The sequence below is a fragment of the Geotrypetes seraphini genome, chromosome 1 (assembly GCF_902459505.1).
Source record: "Geotrypetes seraphini chromosome 1, aGeoSer1.1, whole genome shotgun sequence".
NCBI classification, from domain to species: domain Eukaryota; kingdom Metazoa; phylum Chordata; class Amphibia; order Gymnophiona; family Dermophiidae; genus Geotrypetes; species Geotrypetes seraphini.
The window spans coordinates 24,076,668-24,100,852 of NC_047084.1; the positions used below are offsets into that span (position 1 = coordinate 24,076,668).

At 43.0% G+C, this 24,185-nt stretch overlaps 1 protein-coding gene across 7 annotated transcripts in view; it reads left to right on the top strand.

The window, feature by feature from the left end:
• The window catches only part of TNPO1 (transportin 1), a 560,536-nt gene that overhangs the window by 401,185 nt on the left and 135,166 nt on the right, over positions 1 to 24,185 (top strand). For all 7 annotated transcript variants that reach the window (XM_033929167.1, XM_033929193.1, XM_033929150.1 and 4 more), the window contains exon 19: positions 17,337 to 17,435. In XM_033929167.1, coding sequence (XP_033785058.1) covers positions 17,337 to 17,435 — 99 coding nt within the window. The remainder of the gene's footprint in view (positions 1 to 17,336; positions 17,436 to 24,185) is intronic.

Here is a 24,185-nt window from a genome sequence, read left to right on the forward strand (position 1 = left end):
TTTAAAAAAATAGCCAGACAGAAATAATCTTTTGAGGTAAGACAGCTTTCATCCTCTTTATCTCAGAGATTATATCTCTGTTGGACAATTTTTATGTTTAAAAAGATTGTTTGACTCGAGGATTTTATTGTCAAAGCTGAAGAAGAGTGTTGCAATTTCTTGGTGAGAGGATATCCTACATCTGTAATTAAAAAGGCATACAAAAGAGCATTGTATGCTCTTCAGTCTGTGTTGTTTCAATCCACTAGGAAATCCAAAGATTCAACATTAGTTTGTGTTATGCCTTACTTCCACAATTCGTTTTGCATTAAGAGAATAATTAAGGCACATTGGAGTGTGTTGCAGTATCATTCTTATTTTCAAGATCTTTCTCGCTTTGCTATTTGCAAAGCTTTGAATTTGAGATAACAGCTTACGAGTTCTCAATTTTTTTTCTGGCAGAATTTTATTGGAACATGTTAGTGGAGGTCATACCCCTTACGGCAATTGCAAAATATGTCAACACAGCAGCACTCTTCATCAACTGTCAATGTCACAATGGGCACTGAATAAGTGCAAGACATCAGCATCTGATTGTAACAACAGTGGGATGATATATTTAGTACGGTGTCCATGCCCCAAGCTGTATGTGGGCTGTACCATTAGAAGTATTAAAACCTGTATTACTGAACACATTAGCAGAATTCAGACTAATGTTGTGAATGCCCCATTGGTACTACATTGGAGTGATTATCATCACACAGTGGCAGAATTGCGTTTTTCTATTTTGGAAGTTCCTTTACTCAAACGTGGTAATATTGCAGAATTATGGAACAGGGAGCAGCGGTGGATATGTTTATTAAAAACTTTCTATACCACATAACAGCCTAAAAAAGGATCCAAGCGGTATACAATATAATACATATTCAATAAGAAAGGAACTCAATTTAAAAAATAGGATAGAAAAGAGTAAAAGCAAATTTTTTTTAAAAAAGTGGGAGGGGGGAGTTCTTTTAAAAATAGCAAGCAATCAGCAACTCCATCATAATAACAATTCTAATAAAAACAGTAAATCTTAATACATTGCAACCACATGGATTGAACAATGAGATAGTTTGGCTGCTCAACCATTTCACATTGCATCTGCTAAGTTCTGATTGGTTCATTTTGACAGAACAGATGTCATCATATTGACAGAACAGATGTCGTCATATTGTTTTTCGTGCTGATGTATTTTTTTTACGTTTCAATTGGTCACTTTAGTGAGTGGCGGTATTTTTCGCCGGTTTAAAGCATTTTGCAGGTTTTGAAGCTTTGGGGGAAATTAAACTGATAACATAATTACAATGTAGTCAGAAGATATTAACACACAGTCTGTTTATTGAAGATTTTTAGTATGCCAGAAGCTTGAATGTATGATTTATTTTATGCTTCAGAGACCTAACCTGTTGTCACACAAGTTTTAAAAAGTTGATTTGGGTTCCCTGAGGAAGGGATGGAAACATGGTCACGTCAGGAGGTGAGGCTGTATATAGGGCTGAGTCTCCACATGGTCTCCATATCTCTGAGCACATTTTTCACACAGTATTATGTGGTAAGAAACTTTGCTGAATCATTGTTAGTGTGCTGTTGCAAGGGATTACAGCAGTAAATAGATGATGAGCAAGAACATGTGGGGCTTTATATGTAGTAAGCAATATTTAGATTCCTGTGGATCGATACACTTCCCCAGTCATTAAAGTTTTAGAGTAGATGACTCCCAAACCTCTGTATTTTTGGACGTATCCACCATATATGATAGAAATCTATTTCATTATCCCCCCTCCAGCATTGTGAACTAGTTTTGTAAATCAGATTCAATTGTTTGGGCGTATAGTACCATCTATACAACAGTTTATGACAATTTTCATTCTTGCTACTTGTTTTAGAAGTCTTCAACAGATTTTAAAGCTATCCTTCCAAATATCTGAATGTAAAGTCAAATTTCCCATTCCCATTGGTTCATGTAGTATATGATAGGATTAGACCGCACTAGCAATGCATGATACATAGTGGAAATCGAACCTCTCTGTGGCGGCTTTTGCAGAGCCTGTTCCAAGTAAGTATGAGAGAGTTAATATCTAGCCTTTTTATAAAGTAAGTCTCGAATTTGTGTGTAATAAAAGGAATCAGATGTGGGCAATCCATATTCCTCCTATAAAATGTCCTATAGGATCACACCCTGTTCAGTACATAGTTGACTCAAAGTACATAACATAACATGTTATTGACTCTGTAATGTACGTATCTCTGTTCCTGAAAACTTTGTGTATGTATCCTTGTAACCCATGCTGAGCTCCTGGGGAAGACGGGCTATAAAAATGAATAAATAAATAACGAGGCCTTTGCCCAATGTAAATGAGATGCACTTTTTCCACCCCCAAAAAGGGGGTGGTAATTAGGGTGCGACTTATGGAGCGAATACCCAAAACGGGGCCCCCCTCCTCCCATTACCTTATTCCAATGCGGCTGCCATCCCTCGCTGGACATGGCGTACAAGGCAGGCCCTGGCCCTCTTCCTCCTCCCTGATGCCTCACATGCGTACCTTTTTTTAACTTTCTTGCAGGAAGCAGCGTGGGACCAGGCAGGCAACCTAGTGCGCCGCTACGCGAGAGAACGAAAGAGGAGTCAGCCGGCAGTCTGAGGAAGCGGTGGGAATCAGGCAGCCAGCCTGGTGTGCTGCTCTCAGCGAGGCGCCGCGTCCAGAAGTTTTTAAAAAATAAGATACATGCAGGAGGCGTCAGGGAGGAAGAAGAGGGATAGGGCCTGCCTGTCGCCTGCCTGTGGGATAATGAGGAAGAGGCCGGGGCCTGCCTGCTGCCTGCCTGAGGGTAGGGAGGGAGGAGGGAGTGCTTCCTTTCGGCCTGGCATCATCTCCCAGAGTTTTCACCAAGTGGTGGCAACAGCTCTACGCAGCCATGGTTTCCAGGTCTTCCCCTATTTGGACGACTGGCTCATCAAAGATGCAACATCTCAGGGGGTTATTGTAGTGACCCAGCAAACTATTTGGTTCCTCCAACATTTGGGGTTTGAAATAAACTTTCCAAAATCCCAACTACAGCCCTCTCAAACCTACAGTTCATTGGAGCTGTACTGGACGTTGTGCAATTCAGAGCATTCCTTCTGCACCAACGTCGGGATACTCTCATTCACCTTTGCCTCAAAGTGTCATCCCTCACTTCACTCTCAGCAAGACACATGATGGTTCTCCCAAGTCATGTGGCCTCTACGGTTCACGTGACTCCTTTTGCCAGACTTCACCTCAGAATTCTTCAGTGGACCCTGGCATCTTAGTGGGCGCAGGCTTCTGAACCACTCTCTCAGCACATTACAGTGACTCCTTCGTTGAGACAGTCTTGCTACTGGTGAATGCTCTCCTCCAATCTCACCAGAGGTTTGCTGTTTCAAACACCCCCTTATCAGAAGGTCCTCACAAAAGATTCCTCAATTGGAGAAACTGGGTCTCTTTTCCCTGGAGAAGAGGAGACTTAGAGGGGATATGATAGAGACTTATAAGATCATGAAGGGCATAGAGAGAGTAGAGAGGAACAGATTCTTCAAACTTTCGAATAATAAAAGAACAAGAGGGCATTCAGAAAATTTGAAAGGGGACAGATTCAAAACGAATGCTAGGAAGTTCTTCTTTACCCAACATTTGTTGGACACCTGGAATGCGCTTCCAGAGAGCGTAATAGGGCAGAGTACAGTACTGGGGTTCAAGAAAGGATTGGACAATTTCCTGCTGGAAAAGGGGATAGAGGGGTATAGATAGAGGATTACTGCACAAGTCCTGGACCTGTTGGGCCGCCACATGAGCGGACTGCTGGGCACAATGGACCTCAGGTCTGACCCAGCAGAGGCATTGCTTATGTTCTTATGACCTATGCTTGGGGGGCTCATCTCTGTGGTCTCCGTACTCAACGGCATTGGTCCAGCACAGATCGTCGGAGCCACATCAATCTGTTGGAACTCAGAGCAATTTTGAACACTCTCAAAGCTTTTCAACATCTTCTTCATGATCAAGTAGTCTTCATTCATACAGACAATCAAGTCGCCATGTACTAAGTCAACAAGCAGGGAGGAACAGGATCTCTCCCTCTTTGCCAGGAACATAAGAAATGCCTTCACCGAATCAGACCTTAGGTCCATCTAGTCGGGCCAGGTGCTCTCTGATGAAGATCCTGTTTTACCTGTATCCCTCAACGTGATTTGCAAGAAGGTGTGCATCCAGCTTGCCCTTGAATCCCAGAATGGTGGTTTCCATCACAACCTCCTCTGGGAGAGCATTCCAAGCGTCCACCACTCGTTGTGTGAAACAGAACCTCCTGACATTTGTCCTGGGCCTGTTGCCCCTCAATTTCAGTCCATGACCTCTTGTCCGAGTCACATTTGACAACGTGAATAACGGTGTTTCTTGCTCTATTTTGTCGAATCCTTTTATTATTTTAAAAGTTTCTATCATATCCCCTCACAGTCTTCTCTTCCCCAGGGTGAGAAGCCCAGTTCCCGAGGCGTTCTTCGTAGCTCAAATTCTCCATACCCTTTACTAGCTTCATGGCTCACCTCTGCACCCTCTCCAGCAGGGTTATATCCTTCTTTAGGTAGGGAGACCAGTGTTGGATACAGTACTCCAAGTGTGGTCTGACCATTGCTCTGTAAGCGGCATTATGACGTCCGCCGATCTACTTGTGATTCCCTTCTTTATCATGCCCAACATCCTGTTTGCTTTCTTTGCCGCCACTGTGCATTTTGCCGACGGCTTCAGGGTCCTGTCTATCAGTACTCCCAGGTCCCTTTCTTGTTCGCTTATGCCCAATGTCACACCTAACATTTTATATTCATGATTTATTGTTCCTGCCCAGGTGCATCACTTTGCATTTTTCTATATTAAACTTTATCTGCCACTTTTCCGCCCACTTCTCTAGCCGGTTCAAATCTCTCTGGCGTTCTTCGCTGTCTATGTGTGACCCAACTGTCTGGCATAGTTTAGTGTCATCTGCAAACTTGATTATATTACTTATTGTTTTCTCTTCCAGGTCATTTATGAAGATATTGAATAAGATGGGCCCAAGAACTGAGCCCTGGGGCACACCGCTTGTCACCTTTTTGTAGGGGTGTTTCCTCATTTGCACCTGAAGGTTAGGCCTCTCTGACATCAAGCATGAACCATTGTCTGCAAGAAATCTTTCCAGCATGAACTTTGCAAGAAGAGAAAGAAGAACACATTTTTGCTGTTTCTGCCTGATGCATTCTGGGTATGTACCAGAATGGTATTCTAGTCAAGGACATCCATCTATGTATTCATAATTAGACTGTGTGATTCTTGTGGAAGTTATATTCCTATCCTGTTATCTGTCTAACGGCGCCTGTGTCTCCTAGCCTGTATGAGACCTTACACAGAAAGGCTATTCATCGAAGATCTGTTTCTGGATTGGTCCAAGGAAATCATCTGACGTGATCCAAGTGAAAAGGTGCTAATTATAATTAGTCTGTGTCGGGATGCGAGGGAACTCACATCTTACCACAGGTATTCTCCACGCATCTATTTCTTAATAATTAAGACCTGAACAGTTACCTCGCGTGACTCTCTACCTAAGAGAGAGTGAATCGGACCTTAAAAAGATCTGAATTCCATCACTTCAAGGAAACGTGACTGCTAATAAATTACAGTTTGTACCAGTGGCTGCAGAACTCTGTTCCTGTCACAGAAGGAATTATACATCTTCGAAGCTTAGAAGACTAAGTCCATCTCCCGGGGTCCAAGGCCTAACTGTATGGTGAGAATAAGGAACTTATTATCTTATCAGCTGGGGTTAGATAAGTACATCCGATTGTGATATAGGATAAGGTTTGTAAAGCTACACTTGGTGATAATTTGTAATCATTTGCTGCTAATCAGGGATTATTATTATTATAAGGAATTGTTTAGTGTGTGAAAGAATTAGTTTTACTTAGTTATCTAACAAGTGTATTGTGATAATTATGTACTGAGTTTCATTTATGTAAATCAGATATTTTGTGAACAATATTTAGATATTGCTGCTGGCTTGTGAATTATATTTTTCTATTTTCATAATAAAAGTATTTCTCATTAGCCTGGGTCTTGTGTCGTGTAAATAGGCAAGAAAGCTGAACCTGGCAGAGTTTATGGTTTTCCCTAGACAAAACTAACAGACACGTAACTTGTTTATGTAACTGATTAGTGTACCATAAATCTTGCTACATTTTCCCAGTCCGAGAACTTCCCATTTATGCTTACCCTCTGCAATCTGTTCTCCAGCTATTTGCCTATCCATTTTAGTATATCCCCTTCTATTCCATGGCTGTGTAGTTTGCTCAGAAGCCTAGTGTTGGAACCTTGTCAAACGCTTTCTGGAAGTCCAAGTATATTATGTCCATCGGGTCACCGCTGTCCATATATTTGCTCACCTTCTCAAAATATTGAAGTAAATTCGTCAAACATGACTTCCCCTTCCTGAAGCTCAAAAAGTTTGGAATTGGGCAATTCTTCACAATGTCTTCCTGAAAGCAGTCTACATTCAAGGAGAGAAAAACTGTCTGGCAGACAAATTGACAATGATGGAAAACAAAGATGGTATGCCAATAATCTTAAAGCATAAGCACAGCAAAAGACCAATCTAGACAGAGGAAAAAGCCTCAGACAGTGGCCCGCCCACCTCCACAAAGGTGGAAAATTGGTGTTAGAACGATCATTTCACTGGCTGAAAACCTGTGAAAGATGGGCCAAGCAATGTGCTCTTGTTAATGATTGCTTTGAAAAACTTATTATTGTGTGAGACAGATGAAAAATCAACTTATCTTTTTCTGAGATCAGTACACCAATGGTGGCCAGCGTTTCACTATTAAGCTGCCTCAGGGTGTAACATATCCGATCGCACTTTAGTTCGGACGCCAGCCGCGTCCCAAAAATCTTATGCTTTAAGATTATTGGCATACCATCTTTGTTTTCCATCATTGTGATAGTGTTTTGTTTATCATTAATAGTTTTCACAATATCCGAGTGTTTTTGCTATAATGGCAGACAAATTGAATCATCTTCTACAGTCTCATGAATGGACACTCAATTCCTCCCCTCTCCACCACATTTTTTCTCAGTGGGGAACTCCTCAAATAAATCTCTTTGCATCTCCCCACAACAACAAGCTGCCTCAGTTTTGCTCCAGGATCTACTCTCCTCAACGCCTGGGGGCAGATGCATTTCTTCTGGAATGGACCAGCAAATTCCTATAGGCATTTCCTCCATTCTCTCTAATTCTTAAGACACTCGTCAAACACAAACATGTTACCATGATTCTCATAGCTCCTCGGTGGCCCAGACAACCGTGGTTCTCCCTTCTACTTCAACTCAGCAGCAGGGAGCCACTACTTCTACCAGTTTTTCCGTCTCTACTTACACAGAGTCAGGGTCTATGCTTCATCCCAACTTGCAGTCTCTGCACCTGACAGCTTGGTACCTTTCAATGTAACTGCTAATTTCCAGTTCTCTCAATCTGTCAAGGACATTTTAGAGGCTTCCCGGAAGCCTACTACTAAGCAATGTTACAACCAGAAATGGACTAGGTTTTCTGCGTGGTGCACCCTTCATCACAAGGAGCCTCAATCTACCTCCTTGTCTTCTGTTCTGGATTACCTGTTGCATTTATCTCAATCAGGTCTCAAATCAACGTCCATCTCAGTGCAATTGCTGCTTTTCATCAGCCCTTGGAAGGGAAACCTTTATCTGCTCATTCTATGGTTTCCAGATTTATGAAAGGACTTTTCAATGTCAAGCCACCTCTCAAACCACCTCCCGTGGTTTCTGATCTCAGTGTTGTTTTTGATCAGTTGATGAAGCCTCCATTTGAACCAATGTCTACGGCTCATCTGAAATATCTCACTTGGAAATTGGTCTTCCTTATTGTTCTCACATCTGCTTGCAGAGTCAGTGATCTACAAGCTTTAGTAACGGACCCGCCTTTCACAGTATTCTATCATGACAAGGTAGTCCTCCGTACTCATTCTAAATTCTTACCAAAAGTTGTTTCATAATTTCATCTCAATCCATTGTACTTCCAGTGTTTTTTTCCAAAGCCTCATTCTCATCCTGGAGAAACAGCTCTTCATACTCTGGACTGTAAGTGTGCTTTGGCCTTCTACTTTCAAAGGATTAAGCCACGAAGATCTTCTACTCAACTTTTTGTCTCTTTCGATCCAAATTAGTTGGGACATCCAGTTTCCAAGTGCACCATCTCCAACTGGTTAGCTTCATGCATCCCTTTCTGCTGTGCTCAGGCTGGATTGCATCTAGAGAGTCGAGTCACAGCCCATAAAGTTAGAGCCATGGCGGTATCTGTAGCTTTCCTTAGATCTACTCTAGAGAATGACACGGTGGCTGTTACCCGTGGCTAGCCGTGGGTAACCCAACGAAACGGTAAGGGGGGAAAAGGTGCTCACTGCGGGTACGGAGTCAAGGCCATCCACTACCCTGTGGAGCGGTGAATGGCCTTGTCCTCACAGTTAAGAGAGGGAACGCGCGCGGCCCCCTCCCTCCTTCCTACCTACCCAAATCTATCTCCCTCCTTCCCCCTTACCCTCGCGGTGTGTTTTGAATAACTTCTTCACAAAGCCGTCAGAGCCTGCAAACAGTAGTGTGCGTGTGTGGGCGGAAGCTTCTCCTCTGACGCAACTTCCGGTTGCATCAGAAGATAATTTTCCATCCACACACGCACGCTACTGCTTGCAGACTCCGACGGCTTTGAAGAAGTTACTCAAAACACGCTGCAAAGATAAAGGGGGACGGAGGGAGATAGATTTGGGTAGGAAGGAAGGAGGGAGGGGGCTGCGTGAGGGGTTGCCGAGGGAAGGAGTGGGGGAGGAAAGGAACAGACGCTGAAAGGAAATGGGAAACAGAGAGTTGGGGAGAAGACGCTGAAGGGAAATGGAGAACAGAGTGGGGAGAAGACGCTGAAGGGACATGGAGAAGACAGAGATGCCAGACTATGGGGGAGTGGAGGGAAGAAGATGGGTGCCAGACCAATTGGGGAGGGGGGTGAAGGGAGAGACACAATAACAGAGCAAATGGAAGACGCAGAGAGAAGACTGACAATGGATGGAAGGAATTGAATGAGAAGATGAGGGAAGCAGAAACCAGACAACAAAGGTAGAAGAAAAAATTTTTTATTTATTTATTTATTTTTCTTTAGGATAAAGTAGTATATTAATTGTGTTGATAAAAATTTATAAACAAAGCCCTGCCAGCTGAAAATCTCTTTCTCTAGTTCAGCAGCCAGAACTTTGATTTATAAGGAAGGAATAAGCTAAATATTGCAATGCTGAGGCTTGTATGGGTGCTGCGGGGACAGTGGTCACGGGGCGGTGATGAGGACAAATTTTTTCCCCGTGTCATTCTCTAATCTACTCCTATTGAGGAAATCTGCAAAGCTGCCACTTGGTCCTCGGTTCAAACATTCACCTCTCATTATTATTATTATTTTTTTTTTATTTCTTTATTAATTTTCAATTTAAATCAAGCTAACCACTTGTACAGAAAGCAATAGTCATAATAACAAATAATCATAAGGTAATTTAACATCCAATAAAGAAACATTATTTAACTATTTATGCTCAAGTCCTCCTATTGGATCCAAGTTTTAAATTTAGCGAAAAGTTAAAATAACAGAAATTTTTTAGCAAGATGCTAAAAGCAGAAGCACTGAAAAATGAGGTTTCTTAATTATATTAGGGTTCAAGATATTCCTCCATCCAGACGAGACGTTGCTACAAAAGTTGTCAATTGAGATGGTTCAAAGAATACATATTTAACAGAACAGTAACACACTATACATTTACATGGGTGTCTCTAGTGGCGACGCTTCTGTGTCTCCCTTGTAAGATCAGGAAACATCTGTACTTTACAACCAAGAAAAATTTTTTGTCTATTTTTAAAGTAAAGTCTTAATAACCATGTTTTAGCTAACGGAAGCGCCACAGTTAGAATCAAGGTTGCTGGTGATGCCAAGTCTTTATCAGATGTCTCCAATAATTCTGAAACATTTAAAGTTTGTTGGCCCAGTTCTTTTTGTTGATTTACAGAAACTTTCATCGGCAAATAATAGACACGTGAGAATGGTGGTAACATTTCTTCTGATACTTCTAGGATTTCCATCAAATATCTCTTAAGCATTTCTCTTGGATTTACCATTTCTAATTTAGGAAAGTTAATTAGCCTTAAGTTATTACTACGAGAATTGTTCTCGAGCATTTCAACTTTCCTTCTCAAGTTGGTATTGTCTTTAATTAAAGTCTCTTGAAGTTGTTTAGATGTAATTATTTCCTTTTCAATTTTCTGAATAGATGCATCTGAATCAGACAATTCTTTTCTTAAATCTTTAAGTTCTTTTGTATGTTTTATAATTTTTCCTTCCAGATATTGAAATTTAGGCGTAGTGGACTTTACAAAACCAGCAATTAAGTCCCATAATGAATCTAAGGTTACAACTTCAGGTTTAACCAAAGAAATTGAGGCTTGTAAAATAGTAGAGTGCTCACCATTCTGTAGAGATTCTTCAAGGCCTGTCTCCTGGATTTCGCCCCCTTGTAAAGCTGGATTTTCCTCAGGTATATTTGTTAGAGCTCCTTGAGTATGAGCCCCAACCTCCAAACCTTCTCCCAGATTTAATCTTGCCTCTGAGGGAGAGAACACCACCGACTCCGGGGTTTCCCCGCCCCTGGGAGAACTGGTAACCTGAGGTTGTGGGGGCGGCGCCCTTGCATCGGGGCTCAGCGTAACATCATGCCCTGGAGGAACAGCTACGGGTTCGCCTCCCTGTGTCCTCAGCGGGCTGCCTTCCGACGCCTGGGAAACCTCCTGCACTCGCCTCAAAAGCCGTTCAATGTTGCCCAGAGAGGGAACCTCAGGACGCCACGAGACAGCAGCAGTGTTCCGTCCTCTTCTCTTAGGCATAATTGTAAGTAACCAAAAAAACCCTTTTCAGGGTTCAATAGTAAAGAAATTCTTAATTTATGAACAAGCCCGACGCGAGCAGCTCAGCGCGTCTAGCTTCAAGCAGCCATCTCACCTCTCATTATTGTCTGGATTCTTTTTCCAGACGGGATGGCCATTTTGGCCAGGCAGTATTACAAAATTTATTTTCCTGATTTGCCAACACTTCCACCATCCCATTCTGGTTAGCTTGGAGGTCAAAAAGAAGAAGAATCCAACGTAGTCTGCAGTGAAGCAAGCAGCAAGCAAAAAACAACGAACAAGCTGCAGATAATGTACAAGATGCAGGCGTTGTTTATTAAAACAATCAAAATGCAGTAAAATATACATCCTTATTACCAACCAAGGGACCCGACATGGTCCGTGTTTCGGATAACATGCTTTTCTCAGGGGGCCATGGTGGTTAAGGTGTGAAACAAAACCACACAAGAGATAACAAACTTGAGAATCTACAGAGTTGTAACAGATGGTGTTTTGATTAGGCTCTCAAGTCAATGCTACGTTGCTGTCGTTTTAAAACAAGGATAACAATAGCAAAATCCTCCCCTTCTCGTTGCTTTTGCACTGGAGTCGTGGACTACTGGGTTGAGAGTTGGTGTAAGCAAAAACAACGAGAAGGGGAAGATTTTGCTATTGTTATCCTTGTTTTAAAACCGTGTCCTGTGATAAAGCACAGTTACTTACCGTAACAGGTGTTATCCAGGGACAGCAGGCAGATATTCTCACAACCCACACACCTCCCTTGGTTGGCTTCTTAGCTAGCAATCTGAACTGAGGAGATGCATGCCCTACCTCGGGAAAGCACTCGCGCATGCGTGGTGCGGCATTCGCAAACTTTCTAAAAGTTCTTCAAGCAAGTCTGCTTGTGAAACTGTGCACATCGGGGCTCCATGGTTGACCTCACCCATATGAGTGAATATCTGCCTGCTGTCCCTGGATAACACCTGTTACGGTAAGTAACTGTGCTTTATCCTAGGACAAGAAGGCAGCGTATTCTCGCATAAGGGTGACCTCCAAGCTAAAAACAACTGTGCTTTCGGGGGGGAGGGGGTTGTAGGTTTTCATATTATTTATGTTGATTCGGTAAACCATCTAGATCAGAGGTTTTCAACACATGATTCACATACCCCAAAGGATACACAGCGCCGTTTGGGTCTCCCACCCTCTTTCTTCATCAAACCCCTGGTGGAGTCACTATGTCATCGCTGCAGCCCTTGCAATTAATTTTGCCTCCTGCATTAGGGAGCAAGCTGAACTCCCATGGTCCCTGCAGTTAGTGGCAGTGATTCATACATGCTGCCTGCTGATAACTCTGAAGCCTCTCCTGCCGCATCCTGCCTTCTGTCAGAACTTCCTGTTTCTGCCCAGTTGGGCTGTGACAGAGGAAAGAGTTCTAGGTTAGCAACAGGCAGCATGTATGAATTGCTGCCAATAACCCATTGAAGCAAGAGAGAGCAATGATTGTTGGCTGTGAGTGGGGTTATGGTTGGGGAGGAAGGAAAATTGTTGCAGGAGGGATGAGCGGGGTGAGACAGGGAGAAATGGACATGGGCTGGAGGGGAGAGGGTTGGAGAAGAGAGCATGTTAGTTGTGAATGAGGTTGGTGGGGAGGGAAGTAAGGAAAATTGTTGCAAGAGGAATGAGAGTGGTAAGAGGAGGAGAAATGGACGTGGGGGTTGAGGGGAGGGAGAGATGTACATTGCAGAGAAAGGGAGAGAATGCTGCATTGGGGGGGGGGAAGAGAGATGTACCTAGAGAACAAGGGAGGAGATGAGAGAGATGTTAGACATTGGGGTGTATAAGAGGGAGATGTTGGAAGGAGCAGAAGGGAGTGATGAATAGATGCCAGATAATGGGAGTGAGAGACGGGAGAGGGCAGGAGGAACGAGAAGGGACAGAGAGATGCTAGGTTAGGAGGGGAAGAGGGAGCAGATGCTGGGCTAGAAGGGTAGATTGAGGAAGACACTGGGAATTGTGGAACCCTATTGGAGAGGCCAGAAGGGGAGGAGAGGGGTGGCAAGGAAATGAATGAGAGGATAGTGATTATAGAGGGTAGAAATGTGGTATTGGGGAATAAATTAAAGTTGAAAGGGAATGGAGGGTTGAGGAAGGCATAAGATGGAGAATGTGAGAGCTAACGGATAAAAGAAGATGGAAATTTGCTAGGTAGCTGCAAAAGAGAATTGTGAGAAAGGCAGAAAAGAGATCTAAAGGACTGCTAAATATATAAGAGACAGGTGTAGTGAAGGAATTTGAGTACTGTAGGTACGAGAGAGGAGAAAAGACAAATGGACAGCAGCTGCTTGAAGAATTAGTAGACAACAGGACAGCAAAAAAGAGAAACTGGAACCAATAGAATGAAAAAATAAAATGTCCAGACAACAACGGTAGGAAAAAGCATTTTATTTTGAATGTTTTAAATCGAGCGAGTTCGAGAGGATGTTGTAGTTTCAAGCTTCAAGTTTATTTAGGACTTGATATACCGCTTTTATAAGCAAAGCGGTTTGCAATTTATATAAAGTATTAAAAAGCGTTTTTTTAAAATATAAAATAGTGGGGAACAAATTCACAGTTGCATTACATACATAGCATGATACATAAGGGGAGGATACATTGCTTAAAATAAAAGAAAGGGGAGGCGAAATACAAGAGGAGTAAAGGGAATCTTTAATGTAAGGCCTAATGTCTGAGATTTTTGAATAAGGAGAGCTAAGTATAGATCTCAAAAGCATCTTTGAAAAGAAATGTTTTGAGATTAGATTTAAAGTTGTTGAGATTCTTTTCTTGTCTCAGGGTCAGTGGTGGGACATTTCACAATGTGGGTGCGGTTACTGAAAAGATTGTTTTACACGTTGTATCATATAATGACTGACGAATTGAAGGAACAGTAACAGTGGTTAGCATAGCTGGGTCTGTTGTCTGCTACTAAGACAAAGGTAGAAAGTATTTCATTCTGAATTTATTAATGGGAAATGCACATCTCTTGATTATATTGTATTTCGGTTTATCTAGTATTGCTGTATATGCCGAGTCTGACTTCTTAAGGTTTCCAGTTAAGTTTTGCCTTCATATCTCTCTTACTGATCTGTGGTCATCACTTGTTTCATGTGTCTTGTGTGTGTGACCAGGATGTGGTATTCTTCTAGCATGCAGTTTCTGTGTAGAAGTCCTGCAGCAAGCCCATTGTTCTGTTTTCTCGCTTGGTGCTGTATTATTTTAGGACCTGGTGTAATATTTACAGTGCATACGGTTGTTGCTCTTTGAGTTTTGAAAGTTAATGCTTTTATGATATGGTAAACACTTGGTTTGGTTTATTGGCCTTACTGAGGTGATATCAAACTTTTTAATATAGCTTGTTTCCATAACGTCAGACAGGACTTAAGATTTTTTTTTGCAGTAACTGATGTGTTGAGGTGAAAGAAGAGCCTGCTATTATCACTCCCAATCTCATGAGACAGCAAAATCAACAAGCTCTCAGAGAAAAGGACAGAGTGGCTGAGGACAGGTGGAACGTGTCTGAGAGAGAAAAGAGCAGAGTGGCTGAGAACAGGCGGGATCTGTCTTGAGAGGAGGGCAGAAGGCATATAGGATGTGTCTGAGAGAGAGGAAGACAGAGGGCATATGGGATATGTGTGTGTGTGACCAATCAGATTTCATGTTTTATTTTCCCAGAGAAAAGATGAAACTGTGGTCACTAATGGCAACTTTTGTTGAGGTCTTCTGTTCTTATAAATAGGTTCTATGTGTCATTCTTCATTTTCACTCAGTTTGTAAGAATGACACATATCTAGTCAGCTACTATTTAACAATAAAATGTCCAAATCTCTGCTGCTCAGAGCTTGCCGGGGGGGGGGGGGGGGGGGTACTCGGTTGAAAATTTTTTATATAGGGGATACTTGGCTTGAAGAAGTTGAGAAAAACTGATCTAGAGCAATATAATGAAATTTTTTTATATATTAAAAATATTTATATTCTTGCATACATCAAAAGTCCTGCATCTTGGTTTTGAAGTGTGTTTTATTATTTTTGGGTGGGGGATGAGTAGATTGACTAATCAGGAAACTGCTGATTCTTGGGATCTTAGTTTTGATCTCACTCAGCCCATAAAAGCTCTGTGTAAATGTATGCAATCAGCAAAACTGAAATTCCTGCTTTATAAAGTTAATGTACTTATTTTGTATTCAAATCTCCAGTTCTTCCATAACAGGATAGATGTAATGTAATGTAATTTATTTCTTATATACCGCTACATCCGTTATCTTTGAATTAAACCTATGTATTTAGAAAAAGGAGATTGAACATTTCACATCAATCTATAGTGCTTCCTCTTTTTACCAAAGACTTCATACATGCAAAGATAGATAGGCTCTATACAATCTGCAGTGTAAAGGGACCCTGGCTTACCAGATGAAAAAGCATAGCTGTATCACTAGTCAGCAAAGTTTTTCATACTCTTTATTCTAAGAGACTAGAAACTACAGTAGATAAAATAACTTTACCAACTGACTTATGGAATGCATATTGCACTCATGAGATGACAAAATCTCCTGTCACGCATCTCTGCATGCCATCAAAACTGTGAGTAAATGATCCAGTAAAGGCACATAGTCAAGTATGATAATATTGGTTGTCCATCTCTGCTCCGTTTCAAGTGAACAAACAAAATGCAGCATGGCTATCCATACATACCTTTACAATTAGTTACAATCTAATATCTCAGACTGTTTGGGCTCCCTGGCTCTCATGTATATCTACATATCATAGTTGCTTTTAAGAACCAAAGCAAGTAAAGCTCAGCTTTAGAATTTCCTGGGGGGAGGAGGGTTGGCCAATTCAGTCTGATTGTCAGCAGGGAGTTGCTTGCCTAAAATAAGGGTTCTCCATCAGAATAGATTTAATGTAAATGAAATTGATTTAAATCACTAGTACTGCCCAAAAAATGAATATTTGTTTGTTTGACCTTACTTTCATAACAACTGTATTGGAATGACTGTAACATGCATAGAAAAATTTATTTTTCCTCAAATATAATTCCTCAAGCCAGTCTTTAAGAAACATAATGAATCAAAATATTTCCTAACATGAAGATCCTGCTTGTTCAAACATGTTCCTTTTGTCATCTTCATCATGATTTCATTTGGGCCACCAGGCCTTGAATTCCTTTGTTACAGTGTTTGCATTTTGCACACATGCCTGCCTGCCTTATCCATAGGTATTGGAACTTCATTAAAATATCCCCAAGCTGGGTCTCTCTACAGCTTGGTGCAATTATAGGTTTTCTTTTCCAAGGAGGGAATAATATGATAAACCTCAGGCTATAAATACACACAAAGATCCCAAGACTTGTGGAGTATTCTGCTTAAATTGTTTCACCTTCATTTTTACTGCTTGCCCCTCTCTCATCACATTTAACTCCTTGTGCAGATATATAAACTTAGCACTTAAGAGGTTGATTCTGTGTACATACAATGGGGCTAAGGTCTTTTTCTCAGCTCTATATTTTATAACGTTTTTTATGTGAAGAAGCATGTTACCTCTGCTGACACAAATTCACAGATCTTCTAGATAGGTTTGACTGGCAATATGCTTGCTTTAGATTTTATTCCTGCTAGGGATACAAGACTTGATTTGCTTGAGGGTTAATAATGCACTTCAGTTCTGGCTTACTGTTTGATTCATTAGCATACTCCTACTCAATTTTTCTCAGTGCCCTCTCCCACACAAGTACAACCCTGTTTTCCCTCAGCTCCCCCTCCTCCCAGTGTATCCAGTACATCTTCTTTCAAATCCTCCCCGTCTTCTGTGGGTGCAACATCTCATTCTCTTTTTTACCTAGCACAACCGCCCCCCCCCCCCAAGTCTGTGAAACTTCACCTTTGCTGGCAGCGGCAGCAATAACAATCTTATCTGAGCCAACCCAGAGCCATTCCTCTGTTGCAATTTCTATGTAGGCAAAGGTGAGATGTGGCAGAAGAAAGGCTTCAAGTTGGCATAGCTGCCTAGGCCAACTTGATAAAGGCCAATTATGATAAACGTGAGGTTTCACAGATGGTAAGGATGGGGTTAAGGTGCTGTTCCTTCTTCTCCTACCACAGGATCCAGCAAGACAAGCTACAGTCATTACAAAAAAATAAATAAATAACCCACCCAGATTGCGTAATGTGCTGGCCTGCAACATCAGCTGAGAACCACTGGTCTAAATTGTTTGATGAAATTTTGAAAATATGCTTGGTTGACAGAGACAAAAGTTATATTGCATGACAAAAATGTTGGCCAGTTTACAAAATGGTTTAATAATGTTTTCATTTTTCCCAGCTGATTTCATGCCAATTTTGGGAACCAACCTAAACCCAGAATTCATTTCTGTGTGTAACAATGCTACGTGGGCAATTGGCGAGATCTCCATTCAAATGAGTAAGATTTTATCTCTTCTAAGATTTGATTACAGGCTACTAGTAAAATATTTCATTATCCTAGGAAAGATGGTATTTATTGCATACTAAGATTTCAAATCAAGAGAGGACTCCTCAAAGTGGAAAATGGTCTTAACTGTCTTGGTTTCTTTGCTCATTAAAATTCTATATTGTGCACTACTCTAAATTGGATAATCAGTTCATTGAGATTATATATAAAGAACAAAAGTTAAAATTTCATATCGATAAATATCGCCTAGGTGAATTTAAGACTATTGAGTTCTTTAAAGATGCCTACAATTGACTATTAGTTTCAAGTCCAGCAACTCTTGACTTCCCCTCCCATTGTTATTTCCTTTTCTGTAGCTTTTCTTAATGAATATTGTAGTTCTCCCCCCCCCCCTTTTTCCCTATTGTGTCCTTATAGATTAACAAAAAAACCCCAAAAAAACCCCCACGAAGTATGTTAAGATGTTAGTCTCTGTGTACTTTTGTCAATGTTTTAATTATTATTGTACAACGCTTAGTATTTTTGATAGGCGTTTAATCAAATAATCAAATAAACTTGAAACTTGAAACTTTAACTTTTGTTTCAGTTATATATGGAATCTCTTTAATTAGCTAAAATTTGAGACATCATGTCCTTATAACATTTCTGATACGATAAAACCTTACAAAAATTCTGTTCTTAATCATAATTTTGGCATTTAAGTGATCTTATTTTTCTCTGAGGACAAGCAGGCATTGTTAAAGCTACAGCCTCAGAACCCTGAGGTGGTGGGTTCAAACACATGCTGCTCCTTGTGACCCTGGGAAAGTCACTTAATTTCTCCCATTGCTTCAGGTATATTAGGTAGATTGTAAGCCCGCCAGGACAGATAGGGAAAAATGCTTGAGTACCTAAATAAAATTTATGTAAACTGTTCTTAGTTCCCCTTGGAGAACGATATAGAAAACCGAATAAATAAATAAACATGTGGATGATATCCACAGAACCCGGTACGGATAGTCAAAATTGTACTGTCACTTTAAATTTTATGGACCTCCCATACCATGCGCATGCTATTGCTTTCCCACCCAACAGCTCACAGGACCCACATTTCTTCATTTTCTGAGAAGTCAAGAAGTTGTGTTCTCGGCATTCTTCTCAGCATATCAAACATTTGGGAGGGGGAGGGTGTACCTTTCGGGGGCTTTTTCCCTTGCTTTTCTCATATTTATTCCTTTTTCAGTTCTTTCTCATTTTGGGGGCATTCAGGCCCCCAAAGCCTTTTTTGTACTGGGAGCATAGACTTATTTTCGGGTTGAATTCTACTCGAGATCCCCAGTTCACTGAACCCTTTGGCTTTATGTCGTCAGTTTTCCCCTTGATGTTCAAGGCACCTAGAGGCTTCAAACAGTGCATTTCATGTAATATGACCATATCAAACACTGATCCACACAATTGGTATGTACAATGTTTTAATCTAGACCATCGAAACATTTCATGCACCCTCTGTTCATTTATAATGAAGATGCCACTAAACACCCGTAAACTTCAATTTGAAAGCTTTTTGGGAGACTTCAAACCCAATGTTCAACCACATTGTACTTTAGGTATTGACTGCCTTGATGACCTATGCCAGAGGCTCTATTTCTCTGTCTTTGGTGTACCTCCATCTGGGGAGCTTCATAAAGAAGCACAAACATGTTTCCCTTACCAGACATGCCTTGGCATCATCCCAAGTATCAACTACATTGATGCATTCCAAGTTTTGACACTCAGATGACCATTGTCCATCCCTGCAACTAGTGTCTCCTCAGAGGGGTGTGTCTTTCCATCAAGGTCCCCAATGTTTTGACACTCAGTTCAACAAGCACCTATTGTACCCTTGTCAACATTGGTACTAGTACCATTGCTGCAAGAGATGACTAGTTTACATCAGGTACACCCTCTGCAAGTTCTGCACCTGTACTACCAGCTTCAGTCCAGTCTGAGCACAAGCCACAGAATCATTCCAAGCATTGCTCTCAGATACCTCGACATCGAGCTTCAACACCCAGAAGACACTCGACACAACTGCATTGTCATTTAGAGCAGTGTTCTTCAACTACCGGTCCGTGGACCAGTGCTGGACCACAGAAATTTCCTGCCAGTCCACATGGCTGGCAGGTACATCAGGCCCAAAACAGTGTTCTTCAACCGCTGGTCCACGGTGCAATCGATGCGGAGTTATCTTTGAGCCAGCTCCCTCTTCCTCACTGATTCAGTGCACAAAGCCACGGGCAGTGGCTCTTACGCGTGTCCTGTGCCTGAACCGGAAGCCTTCTCTCTAACATCACAACATCAGAGGGAAGGCTTCCTGATGAGGCATGGGACGTGCAAGTAGCCGTTGCCCGCAGCTTTGTGCAGTGCATCAGTGAGGAAGAGAGAGCCGGCCTGAAGATAACACCAGAGGTGGCATAAAATGGCCAGGCGGGAGCAGGCCAGAAGGTAAGGCATAGCATGAAGTGAGGGAGACAACAAAGGTTGGGGGAATGATTTCATTTTTGAATTTTGTGATTGAATTATGTCAATTTTGAGAATTTACATCTGCTGTCAGTGTGCTTTGTGTAGTTTAATTTTGTGGTTAACCATTATGTGTTGTTAATAAGATTATATTGTGTGTATCTATGAAAAATAAATGGAAAAATAGTGTTACAATTAGTACTATTATGGGGGGGTCTGAGGTTGAGATTGGGTAGAGATGGGCGCGGCCTTGACCACGACCCCCCAGTGTTTTTTAACCGCCAGTCCGTGGACCGATGCCAGTTCACAAAATAATTATTTTATTTCCGTCGGTCCATAGGTGTAAAAAGGTTGAAGAACACTGATCTAGAGAGCAGAGCATGCCTCCTCCCCACGCCTCCTTCTCCTCTGTTTGACACATTCTTGATGCTCATATTAACACTCTGCTTTACAGGCTTCTAAGAGAGCTTACATCGAAGACAGATCGGATATCTCACCACCTTCAATGACATCCCAGAATTATCTGCAGAAGAATCTTATGGGATATTATCTGACAAATCTCCACCGCCTCCATGTCACAGATCCCTGATGGAAAGTTTATCATTTACCATTTTTATCAGGGAAATGGAACAAGCACTCCCAATTGGCATGGAATCTGAAGAAGAGCCTTGTGCAGAGCTTATAGAGGCCTTGGATTATGAGAAATAGTCTAAAGACCGCATTAAAGTTCCCCTTCATAAGCTGATGAAGGAAGCCCTGTTTAAAAACGTGGAAATACCTCTGTCCCAATAGGTCCTTTACAAACAGCAGTCATCTCATAGATATTCAAATACCTTTAGACACTTCTGTTACTACAGTGCCAGGTGTCATAATCAGCCCTCCATGACCTCTTGTCCTGCTACCCAGAGGTGTCCTGGACAAGATTAAACAAAAGAGCATTTCCAATATCTCTCCCCTCCTCAGTTGTGGGCAGGATCCATCACTTGTACCATCATTGGATCTTCATAAAATCAGACCAATGGGTTTGCCAGGTGGTGGCTTAGAACCCTCTTTGCTTTCTTCAGAAGCCTCTGAACCATCCTTCGAGAGAATGTCTTTTCAGCTACCACCAGAAGACCGATCTTCATCAAGAGCTCTCGGTCCTCCTTCAGCTCAGTGTAATAGGACAAGTACATCTGCAGGAGAGGGGCTTAGGGATCTACTCCAAGTATTTCCTGATACCGAAAAAGACCAGAGGTCTTTGCCTAATTCTAGACCTCCATGTTCTCAACAAAAACTTATTGAAGGAGAAATTTTGTGTGCTCTCTCTCTACTAGAGAAGAATGATTGGCTTTCTAGAGCTCAAAGAAACATACACATATTCCAATCTTACCTGACACAGGAAATATCTCCACTTATCCCAGGACAAGCAGGCATGATATTCTCACATGTGGGTGACGTCATCTACGGAGCCCCGATGCGGAAGCATTTTCAAGCAAACTTGATTGAAGATTTAAGTTTGCTCTGCTGCTCCACGCATGTGTGCCTTCCTGCTCCACTAGGGGGCGCATCCCCTCGTGGTCTCCAGTTCAAAATTTTCCGCTGAGCCTAGAAGTCGTGTTTTTTCAGGCTCTGCCCCAACTGCCTTCTAGCACCACGATTTTTTCTTATTTTTCTCGATTAAGTCGCTGTGCGCGAATTTTTCTTGTTTCAACTTGTTCCTGCTTCGTTTTTGACTGACCCGAAGGCTTCCGGGTCCCCGTGGCCGCGTGGCTACTCTAGCCGCGGCCAGTTTTGATTCTATGTCCCGGCCTTTGACCGGCTTTAAAAAGTGCACCCGGTGCGAGCGGCTTCTTTCCATCACAGACCCGCATCGCCGGTGCATCCTCTGGGGGCCGCTCATCCAACCGACTCCTGCCCCCAGTGTGCTACTTTCCAGAACCGGGCCCTCCGCCGAAGAAAAGCCCGCATAGCGGATCTCTTCGCTGCTGACCAACCCTCTACCTCGGCCTCGAGGTCGGCCCCGGCCTCGGCCCCGAATACCTCGGCATCGCCTCGAGACTCGAATCCGAAGTCCTCGGGACAACAGAAAGCCTCGGCTCCGGGTAAGTCCCCTCTTTCCTCTTCAGGTCCCGTAACAGCGAAGAAGCCAGCCTCGGGGACACCGGCAACGCATGGCGGAAGTCCCATGCTTACAGCCCCGGCGAAGCCCTCCAAGCCTTCGGGCCGTGCCTCCACCACACGGGAATACTCTGATACGAGGTCGCCCCCGGTGGAGCGCACCGAGGCAGTTGACATGCCCTCGATGCTGTCCGTGCCCGTTTTCCAGGACCTACTCCGAGCGATGATCTCATCGGAGCTGTCCGCTGCAATGGCCCATCTACAACCGGCCTCGACCTCGACCCCGCATGTGCCAGACCAGCCTGAGCCTCGCGTCGAGCCACCCCGGGGAAAAACGCGCAAGCTTCGCCACATCCCATCCTCCTCGGACTCCTCGCCGAGACACCTGAGGCGCTCTCCCTCCACAGACCGCCACTCTTGACACTCATAAGTACATAAGTACATAAGTACATAAGTAGTCGCCTCCGCCGGGACAGACCAGAGGTCCATCCAGCCCAGCGGTCCGCTCACGCGGCGGCCCATCAGGCATATTGCCTGGTCAGCGGTCCCTGACTAATTTTATTGCCTACCTCTACAGTTATCTCTAAACCTTCCACTGCTCTTATCTGTACCCCTCAATCCCTTTGTCTTCCAGGAACCTATCCAGGTCATCCTTGAAACCCTGTACTGTGCTATTTCTTATCACGGCCTCCGGAAGGGTGTTCCATGTGTCCACCACCCTCTGTGTGAAAAAGTACTTCCTTGCGTTTGTTTTAAACCTGTCCCCCTTCAATTTCATCGAGTGACCCCTTGTTCTTGTGGTTTCTTTCAAATTGAAAAATCTGTCTTTGTCAACCTTTTCGATGCCCCTCAGGATCTTGAAGGTCTCTATCATATCTCCTCTGAGTCTCCGCTTTTCCAGGGAGAACAGCCCCAGCTTCTTCAGTCTGTCAGTGTATGTAAGGTTTTCCATACCCTTAATCAGTTTAGTTGCTCTTCTCTGGACTCCCTCAAGCATTGCCATGTCCTTTTTGAGGTACGGTGACCAGTACTGTACACAGTATTCCAGATGCGGGCGCACCATAGCCCGGTACAGTGGCAGGATGACTTCCTTCGTTCTGGTCGAGATACCCTTCTTAATGATACCTAACATTTGGTTTGCTTTCCTCGAGGCTGTGGCGCATTGTGCCGACGCCTTCAATGTCGTGTCTACCATCACTCCCAAGTCTCTTTCCAGATTACTGACCCCTAGCATTGATCCCCCCATTTTGTAAGTGAACATCGGGTTCCTTCTCCCTATATGCATGACCTTGCATTTCCCTACATTGAAGCTCATTTGCCACTTTTTCGCCCATTCTTCCAATGTCGTAAGATCCCTTTGGAGATTCTCGCAGTCAACCGTGGTTTCAACCTTGCTGAATAGTTTGGTGTCATCTGCAAATTTGATGACCTCGCATTTTGTTCCCGCCTCCAGGTCGTCAATGAATATGTTAAACAGGAGCGGTCCCAGCACCGATCCTTGAGGAACCCCGCTCGTGACCCCTTGCCAGTCTGAGTAATGGCCCTTTACACCAACCCTCTGCTTCCTGTCTGCCAGCCAGTTTTTGATCCATCGGTGGACCTCCCCGTGCACCCCATGGTTCCATAGCTTCCTGAGCAACCGCTCATGTGGTACCTTATCGAAGGCTTTCTGGAAGTCTAGGTAAATTATGTCTATGGGTTCTCCTTTGTCCACCTGGTTGTTTACCCCCTCAAAGAAGTACAACAAGTTTGTGAGGCACGACCTACCCTTGCAGAACCCATGCTGGCTCGACCTTAGCTGTCCATTTTTTTCGATATGGTCACAGATGCTGTCCTTAATCAGTGCCTCCATCATCTTTCCCGGGACCGATGTGAGGCTTACCGGCCTATAGTTTCCCGGGTCGCCCCTCGAACCCTTCTTGAAGATGGGCGTGACATTAGCTATTTTCCAGTCCTCCGGGATCTCTCCAGTTTTTAGGGATAGGTTGCATATTTGCTGAAGTGTCTCTGCTATTTCATTCCTTAATTCCTTGAGCACCCTTGGGTGAATGCTATCCGGACCTGGCGACTTGTCGCTCTTTAGCTTGTCTATCTGCCTGAGGACATCCTCCTGGCTCACCTCTAATTTGACCAGCTTGTTATCTTGATCTCCATTTTCTATTT